The 9,675-nt window shown below is 50.0% G+C and overlaps 1 protein-coding gene across 1 annotated transcript; it reads left to right on the top strand.

The window, feature by feature from the left end:
* Positions 1-5,766: 5,766 nt before the first annotated feature.
* On the top strand, positions 5,767-9,467 carry LOC129848843 (cell surface glycoprotein 1-like). The gene is made up of 5 exons (XM_055915933.1): positions 5,767-5,866; positions 6,023-6,088; positions 6,252-6,335; positions 6,472-7,997; positions 8,040-9,467. Exons 1-5 carry the CDS (start codon positions 5,767-5,769, stop codon positions 9,354-9,356), a joined length of 3,093 nt encoding a protein of 1,030 aa, XP_055771908.1. The 3' UTR covers positions 9,357-9,467.
* The last annotated feature ends 208 nt before the right edge of the window (positions 9,468-9,675 follow it).

Here is a 9,675-nt window from a genome sequence, read left to right as displayed (position 1 = left end):
CCAACTGAGATTTATTCCTGATTATTATTTGACCATGCTTGTCATTTATGAACATTTTGAAAATCTTGGCTCTCTCTAATTTTCTCCTTCTCTCTTTCTTTCTCTCGGAGGACCTGGGCCCTAGGACCATGCGTCGGGACTGCCGCCCGTGGTGACTCCTTGCTGTCCCCAGTCCGCCTGGCCTTGCTGCTATTCCAGTTTCAGCTGTTCTGCCTGCGGTTATGGAACCGTCACCTGTCCCAGACCTGTTGTTTTTCAACTCTTAATGATCAGCTATGAAAAGCCAACTGAAAATTATTCATGATTATTATTTGACCATGCTTGTCACTTATGAACATTTTTGAACATCTTGGCATAGTTCTGTTATAATCTCCACCCGGCACAGCCAGAAGAGGACTGGCCACCCCTCATAGCCTGGTTCCTCTCTAGGTTTCTTCCTAGGTTTTGGCCTTTCTAGGGAGTTTTTCCTAGCCACCGTGCTTCTACACCTGCATTCTAGCTGTTTGGGGTTTTAGGCTGGGTTTCTGTACAGCACTTCGAGATATTATCTGATGTACGAAGGGCTATATAAAATAAAATTGATTGATTGATTGATTGATTACAATGCTCCTGGGAAATGGGTAGGCCTCCACCATATAGTCCTTCACAGTTTTACAGCTGTGTTATATTCCTTTATTTACATAGATCACATACATAAATATATATGTTAGCTGTAGGTAGCTTTGGGATAAAATTCCCATATTGTATTGTTACTAACATAAATCATAATATATCATATTTTCCTAATTTGCTCTGTAGGAGGTTCGTCATATGAAGGACATTCAAGTGGATGTGACCCCTAACCTGCAATAGGGGCTCAGTGGGGTGACAGACATCCTGTAACGGATCTCCAAGCTAGTGTCTGAGGACCTGGAGGAGGCTGTGTCTACAGCTGTGGTTCAGGACAAGCATGGTAACCTACCCTAACCTCACTGTATGAAGGATTTCATTGTTATTCATAGTCATCTCCAATCTGTTCAAATATCACTGTTGTTGATAACACACATTACCAAAATGATTCACACTTGTCTTCCTATTTCCACATAATCTGTCATGGTTCCCCACCTTAACAGGGCATAAAACCAACCTCTCTTTATTGCTCTCTTTATTGCTAATACAACCAAATCCAACAGCGTTCGAGTATCTTAATGCTTTTCTTCTAACCCTGAATGGCAAATTTTTATCCTAGTACACAAGCATGTCATTTTATCCATCCACACCCACTCTACTGCCGCATGTCCACTGCGGCTGAGACTTTCACCCACTCGTTACAGGTATTAGCAGGTAACCAACCCCACCCGTGTCTTACCCCCTAAGACTACGACCGGTCATAATTACAATGGGACTACTGAATAAGCTCAGGCTTTCTAGGTCCGTACCCTATAATTGGTTCAGCGTACGACTCTCATCTCCCCAAGATGTCAGAATTAGTGATAACAGGTGTAGGAACTGTGCCTACCTTGTTTCTGTTTCACTGATTCAGAATCTCTAGTTCGACTGCAAATCGTGGTGAACCCTGCTCGCAGTGCCAACTGTTAGGTTCTAATTCTCAGAGTAAAAACTCGACGGACACTATGAAAGCTTAAACCAAGTTTATTCTTCCCAGAGGGTCAAGACAGCTGCATTAGACAAAAAACATATTCACACAAGCACTGATATTTAATCCTTTCTCCTATGCTGAGTCTACTCCTACACCTCTGAACAGCCAATGCATCTCTGTTGCTAGACAGAACCTTTGTGATATCTGTTCTTCCTCACTTCATCTTACCTGACCGCTACCCCAAAGTGCTCACTCCTCCCCAACTCAAGGCTGTCATGTTGATTGGTACCAGACTGTGTCTGGTAGATTTTTCAACCAGAAATTTGCACAGTGTAGCTCTAACTCCAAAAAGTTTTGGGACACTGTAAAGTCCATGGAGAACAAGAGCACCTCCTCCCAGCTGCCCACTGCATTGAGGCTAGGTAACACGGTCACCACCGATAAATCCATGATAATCGAACATTTCAATAAGCATTTCTCTACGGCTGGCCATGTTTTCTTCCTGGCTACCCCAACTCCGGCCAACAGCTCCGCACACCCCGCAGCTACTTGCCCGAGCCTCCCCAGCTTCTCCTTCACCCAAATCCAGTTAGCAGATGTTCTGAAAGAGCTGCAAAAACTGGATCCGTACAAATCAGCTGGGCTAGACAATCTGGACCCTCTCTTTCTAAAATTATCCGCCGCCATTGTTGCAACCCCTATTACCAGTCTGTTCAACCTCTCTTTCGTATCGTCCGAGATCCCTAAAGATTGGAAAGCTGCCGCGGTCATCCCCCTCTTCAAAGGGGGTGACACTCTAGACCCAAACTGTTATAGACCTATATCCATCCTGCCCTGCCTTTCTAAAGTCTTCGAAAGCCAAGTTAATAAACAGATCACTGACCATTTCGAATCCCACCGTACCTTCTCCGCTGTGCAATCCAGTTTCCGAGCTGGTCATGGGTGCACCTCAGCCACGCTCAAGGTACTAAACGATATCATAACCGCCATCGATAAAAGACATTACTGTGCAGCCGTCTTCATCGACCTGGCCAAGGCTTTCGACTCTGTCAATCACCGTATTCTTATCGGCAGACTCAACAGCCTTGGTTTCTCAAATGACTGTCTCGCCTGGTTCACCAACTACTTCGCAGACAGAGTTCAGTGTGTCAAATTGGAAGGCCTGTTGTCCGGACCTCTGGCAGTCTCTATGGGGGTACCACAGGGTTCAATTCTCAAGCCGACTCTTTTCTCTGTATACATCAATGATGTCGCTCTTGCTGCTGGTGAGTCTCTGATCCACCTCTACGCAGACGACACTATTCTGTATACTTCTGGCCCTTCTTTTGACACTGTGTTAACAACCCTCCAGGCGAGCTTCAATGCCATACAACTCTCCTACCGTGGTCTCCAACTGCTCTTAAATACAAGTAAAACTAAATGCCTGCTCTTCAACCGATCGCTGCCTGCACCTGCCCGCCTGTCCAACATCACTACTCTGGACGGCTCTGACTTAGAATATGTGGACAACTACAAATACCTAGGTGTCTGGTTAGACTGTAAACTCTCCTTCCAGACTCACATCAAACATCTCCAATCCAAAGTTAAATCTAGAATTGGCTTCCTATTCCGCAACAAAGCATCCTTCACTCATGCTGCCAAACATACCCTTGTAAAACTGACCATCCTACCAATCCTCGACTTCGGTGATGTCATTTACAAAATAGCCTCCAAAACCCTACCTAATAAATTGGATGCAGTCTATCACAGTGCCATCCGTTTTGTCACCAAAGCCCCATATACTACCCACCACTGCGACCTGTACACTCTCGTTGGCTGGCCCTCGCTTCATACTCGTCGCCAAACCCACTGGCTCCAGGTCATCTACAAGACCCTGCTAGGTAAAGTCCCCCCTTATCTCAGCTCGCTGGTCACCATAGCAGCACCCACCTGTAGCACGCGCTCCAGCAGGTATATCTCTCTGGTCACCCCCAAAACCAATTCTTCCTTTGGCCGCCTCTCCTTTCAGTTCTCTGCTGCCAATGACTGGAACGAACTACAAAAATCTCTGAAACTGGAAACACTTATCTCCCTCACTAGCTTTAAGCACCAGCTGTCAGAGCAGCTCATAGATTACTGCACCTGTACATAGCCCATCTATAATTTAGCCCAAACAACTACCTCTTTACCTACTGTATTTATTTATTTATTTTGCTCCGTTGCACCCCATTATTTCTATCTCTACTTTGCACTTTCTTCCACTGCAAACCAACCATTCCAGTGTTTTTTTTACTTGCTAAATTGTATTTACTTCGCCACCATGGCCTTTTTTATATTTTTATTTATTTATATATATATTTTGTTTGCCTTCACCTCCCTTATCTCACCTCACTTGCTCACATTGTATATAGACTTATTTTTCACTGTATTATTGACTGTATGTTTGTTTTACTCCATGTGTAACTATGTGTTGTTGTATGTGTCGAACTGCTTTGCTTTATCTTGGCCAGGTCGCAATTGTAAATGAGAACGTGTTCTCAATTTGCCTACCTGGTTAAATAAAGGTGAAATAAAATAAATAAATAAAAGATACAATGATACGATGTCTATCTAAGTATATGGTTACGGAGATTAGTCCCATATGAGATGGTTAGGTCACGTCATCCCCTTTCGTGTTGTCGTCGTGGCAACAGGTCGGGAACAGCTCCTGAGTGAAGGTGAGGCATGCAGCCGTGTCTGCCCGTCTCCGTAGTTCGTCAGTTTTCCAGCCTCGTAGTCCAGCAGCATTCTAATGCGGGAGTGGTGACAGTGGTCATCCACCGCTTCCAGGTGTAACAGTATAACTTTAGTCCGTCCCCTCGCCCCGACCCGGGCGCGAACCAGGGACCCTCTGCACACATCAACAACAGTCACCCACGAAGCATCGTTACCCATCGCTCCACAAAAGCCTCGGCCCTTGCAGAGCAAGGGGAACCACTACTTCAAGGTTTCAGAGCAAGTGACGTCACCGACTGAAAGGCTGCTAGCGCGCACCACTGCTACCTAGCTAGCCATTTCACATCGGTTACACAGGCACCCATTGTGCCAGGTGCTCAGCTGGCGCTCATCCAGCTGGAGGCTCTAGGGAAGATCGTCCATTCCCACCATACACCGTTTCCCCTTTTCCTTCCTGGGGATGCCCTCGTACGTTCTCCTGGGAGAGGAGCAGGTGATCGTTGGCCGTACAAGGGTCAAAGGTCAGGGTGCAGCGGTCTGAGGAGGAGGGCGAAGGGAACATGTGAGAAGACAATTAGGTGTACATAATATCTATGATAGTTTTATGTTAAAGTAAGGAACAACCACATACATTCGCTGAGGTCCTGCTTCCCAGCTAGGTTACATGGAGCAGCTGGACTGGGGATCACAGCCAGGATGGTGCACTTATCCTGGGCTGAACCTACTGAAGTGGGTTGGGGGATGGGGAAGAGAAGGGAGATTGGTGGAGAGACACAGAGACATATTTTAAAAGATTGGAGGTTACTATCCCTAACAATAAAATCCTTCATACATTGAGGTTAGGTTACCATGCTTGTCCTGCCCCACTGCTGTAGACACAGCCTCCTACAGGTCCTCAGACACTAGCTGGAGATCCCTTACAGGATGTCTGTCACCCCACTGAGCTCCTCCTACAGTTTAGGGGTCACACCCACTTGAATGTCCTTCATATGACGAACCTCCTACAGAGCAAATGAGGAAAATATGATATATTATGACTTATGTTAGTAACAATACAATATGGGAATTTTATCCCAAAGCTACCTACAGCTAACATAAATATTTATGTATGTGATCTATGTAAATAAAGGAATATAACACAGCTGTAAAACTATGAGGACTATATGGTGGAGGCCTACCCATTTCCCAGGAGCATTGTAAAAAGTGGATTTGAGTACAGTGTTTATTTCCCCCTAATATCTTTGAAGATTACACCTAAAATAATTAGGCCTACTTCTTTTTACTGCTGATCTGAGACCATTAGGGTTAAACATTACAGATATAAATGCAATATATGGAGTAGAAAAGATTGCCTGCCCACCAGAATCAACATACGTTCTACATGGTCTATTTCTATCTGAATGTAACACCTCAATCAAGCATGTTAATTGATCGTTAAGTCATGTTTGTCAGGTAAAAGGTCATTAGTGGCCTATATAAGCCTCATACAGGCCATGGGAAGACATTACCTGTTGATAACACAGACAATTTTCATGATCATGGGAGGTGTGAGAGAACTGCTGCTCTTTGTGGTGACTGTGGGGGTTGTGAAAGGTTGGTTCACTAATGTTTTATTTGGATTGAAGGGATTTGTTTGGGAAATATGCTTTACTTTATCAGTTGGAGGTTACAATGTGACTGTTTGTTCCGCATTGGTCATCTTCTATTATTAATATATGTAGTTATTTTCTGTCAACACTTTCTCCTCAGTTTCTTGTTACCCTGTTGGAAAGTCCCAGAAGCAAGAGCAAGTCTCTCTGCAGAGGAGACTTGGAGGTAAGTGTTTCTTTCCACTACCCTTCTAGCTTTGTACTGTGTCTATGGTGCTGCTGTGTTTGACACTCATTCAACACCATAGAGTAACTCAGTTGTCTAAATAATGTTGTCAAACCCTTTGATTTGGTCACTTTGCTTGTGTCCCTTAACCTACGTTTTTCAGAGCTGTCATCAAATGACGTCTCCATTGTGCATGCCCTGGCCTTGCTCCGATCCATAGGGTCTGACGCTAAACAAGACAGAGAAGGTACGGCCTGAAATATATACTTTGAAATCTGTGTTGGGTTCATGTTGCTCAACATTCGAATAGCAGTTTGGCCTAGACCGTGTAGAACAGCTGTGTTGCTGTAGAATACCCAACTGTTTCTTTGTTTTCTCTCTAGAGTATTTCGAGACTAATGAAGTAGAATCCCAAGCTTCTCCAAACCATGGTAGCTCTCTGGCAAATGATAACCTGTCCTCTGACGACGCTACCTCTGAAGCTGCCACTGGCCCGTCTGACGACGCTACCTCTGAAGCTGCCACTGGCCCGTCTGACGACGCTACCTCTGAAGCTGCCACTGGCCCGTCTGACGACGCTACCTCTGAAGCTGCCACTGGCCCGTCTGACGACGCTACCTCTGAAGCTGCCACTGGCCCGTCTGACGACGCTACCTCTGAAGCTGCCACTGGCCCGTCTGACGACGCTACCTCTGAAGCTGCCACTGGCCCGTCTGACGACGCTACCTCTGAAGCTGCCACTGGCCCGTCTGACGACGCTACCTCTGAAGCTGCCACTGGCCCGTCTGACGACGCTACCTCTGAAGCTGCCACTGGCCCGTCTGACGACGCTACCTCTGAAGCTGCCACTGGCCCGTCTGACGACGCTACCTCTGAAGCTGCCACTGGCCCGTCTGACGACGCTACCTCTGAAGCTGCCACTGGCCCGTCTGACGACGCTACCTCTGAAGCTGCCACTGGCCCGTCTGACGACGCTACCTCTGAAGCTGCCACTGGCCCGTCTGACGACGCTACCTCTGAAGCTGCCACTGGCCCGTCTGACGACGCTACCTCTGAAGCTGCCACTGGCCCGTCTGACGACGCTACCTCTGAAGCTGCCACTGGCCCGTCTGACGACGCTACCTCTGAAGCTGCCACTGGCCCGTCTGACGACGCTACCTCTGAAGCTGCCACTGGCCCGTCTGACGACGCTACCTCTGAAGCTGCCACTGGCCCGTCTGACGACGCTACCTCTGAAGCTGCCACTGGCCCGTCTGACGACGCTACCTCTGAAGCTGCCACTGGCCCGTCTGACGACGCTACCTCTGAAGCTGCCACTGGCCCGTCTGACGACGCTACCTCTGAAGCTGCCACTGGCCCGTCTGACGACGCTACCTCTGAAGCTGCCACTGGCCCGTCTGACGACGCTACCTCTGAAGCTGCCACTGGCCCGTCTGACGACGCTACCTCTGAAGCTGCCACTGGCCCGTCTGACGACGCTACCTCTGAAGCTGCCACTGGCCCGTCTGACGACGCTACCTCTGAAGCTGCCACTGGCCCGTCTGACGACGCTACCTCTGAAGCTGCCACTGGCCCGTCTGACGACGCTACCTCTGAAGCTGCCACTGGCCCGTCTGACGACGCTACCTCTGAAGCTGCCACTGGCCCGTCTGACGACGCTACCTCTGAAGCTGCCACTGGCCCGTCTGACGACGCTACCTCTGAAGCTGCCACTGGCCCGTCTGACGACGCTACCTCTGAAGCTGCCACTGGCCCGTCTGACGACGCTACCTCTGAAGCTGCCACTGGCCCGTCTGACGACGCTACCTCTGAAGCTGCCACTGGCCCGTCTGACGACGCTACCTCTGAAGCTGCCACTGGCCCGTCTGACGACGCTACCTCTGAAGCTGCCACTGGCCCGTCTGACGACGCTACCTCTGAAGCTGCCACTGGCCCGTCTGACGACGCTACCTCTGAAGCTGCCACTGGCCCGTCTGACGACGCTACCTCTGAAGCTGCCACTGGCCCGTCTGACGACGCTACCTCTGAAGCTGCCACTGGCCCGTCTGACGACGCTACCTCTGAAGCTGCCACTGGCCCGTCTGACGACGCTACCTCTGAAGCTGCCACTGGCCCGTCTGACGACGCTACCTCTGAAGCTGCCACTGGCCCGTCTGACGACGCTACCTCTGAAGCTGCCACTGGCCCGTCTGACGACGCTACCTCTGAAGCTGCCACTGGCCCGTCTGACGACGCTACCTCTGAAGCTGCCACTGGCCCGTCTGACGACGCTACCTCTGAAGCTGCCACTGGCCCGTCTGACGACGCTACCTCTGAAGCTGCCACTGGCCCGTCTGACGACGCTACCTCTGAAGCTGCCACTGGCCCGTCTGACGACGCTACCTCTGAAGCTGCCACTGGCCCGTCTGACGACGCTACCTCTGAAGCTGCCACTGGCCCGTCTGACGACGCTACCTCTGAAGCTGCCACTGGCCCGTCTGACGACGCTACCTCTGAAGCTGCCACTGGCCCGTCTGACGACGCTACCTCTGAAGCTGCCACTGGCCCGTCTGACGACGCTACCTCTGAAGCTGCCACTGGCCCGTCTGACGACGCTACCTCTGAAGCTGCCACTGGCCCGTCTGACGACGCTACCTCTGAAGCTGCCACTGGCCCGTCTGACGACGCTACCTCTGAAGCTGCCACTGGCCCGTCTGACGACGCTACCTCTGAAGCTGCCACTGGCCCGTCTGACGACGCTACCTCTGAAGCTGCCACTGGCCCGTCTGACGACGCTACCTCTGAAGCTGCCACTGGCCCGTCTGACGACGCTACCTCTGAAGCTGCCACTGGCCCGTCTGACGACGCTACCTCTGAAGCTGCCACTGGCCCGTCTGACGACGCTACCTCTGAAGCTGCCACTGGCCCGTCTGACGACGCTACCTCTGAAGCTGCCACTGGCCCGTCTGACGACGCTACCTCTGAAGCTGCCACTGGCCCGTCTGACGACGCTACCTCTGAAGCTGCCACTGGCCCGTCTGACGACGCTACCTCTGAAGCTGCCACTGGCCCGTCTGACGACGCTACCTCTGAAGCTGCCACTGGCCCGTCTGACGACGCTACCTCTGAAGCTGCCACTGGCCCGTCTGACGACGCTACCTCTGAAGCTGCCACTGGCCCGTCTGACGACGCTACCTCGGCAGCTGCGACCGGCCAGTCTGACCATGCCATTGAGGAACTGTTGACTTCTGCATCTCAGCCCCCGTTGACCACAAACATGGATATCTGATGTGGGACATGGTGCTCGGGGTCCATGCAAGAGTTCATGGGTTTTCTAGTCCAGGTTGTGTGTGTAACTGCAATTTCTTGTTTTGGCTCAATTAAACGCTAACTGTAATAATTGTGTCCTCAGTATTGTTTTGACGGTTCCTACTAGTTGAGGTCTTTGACCTGACATGAGTAACTGGTGATGGCAATATATGTCTACTTTGACCCCTGTGCTTAAATTACCATTTGACACTTTAAGCTACATTTGGTCAAATCATGCTAGTAGCATCACATTATGTGGAATGGGTTCTTGTTCATTTAAACTTGATGGTTGTGGAACT

The sequence above is a fragment of the Salvelinus fontinalis genome, unplaced genomic scaffold (assembly GCF_029448725.1).
Source record: "Salvelinus fontinalis isolate EN_2023a unplaced genomic scaffold, ASM2944872v1 scaffold_1221, whole genome shotgun sequence".
Lineage (NCBI taxonomy): Eukaryota > Metazoa > Chordata > Actinopteri > Salmoniformes > Salmonidae > Salvelinus > Salvelinus fontinalis.
The sequence above is the reverse complement of the archived record's forward strand: the minus strand, read 5'-3'. Positions and strand labels throughout refer to the sequence as shown.

Coding starts and splice junctions, on each gene's coding strand:
- LOC129848843 (XM_055915933.1), top strand. CDS start 5,767: ATGGGAAGACATTACCTGTTGATAACACAGACAATTTTCATGATCATG. Junction 5,867..6,022: donor GACTGTGGGGGTTGTGAAAG/GTTGGTTCACTA, acceptor CTTTCTCCTCAG/TTTCTTGTTACCCTGTTGGA. Junction 6,336..6,471: donor CGCTAAACAAGACAGAGAAG/GTACGGCCTGAA, acceptor TTTTCTCTCTAG/AGTATTTCGAGACTAATGAA.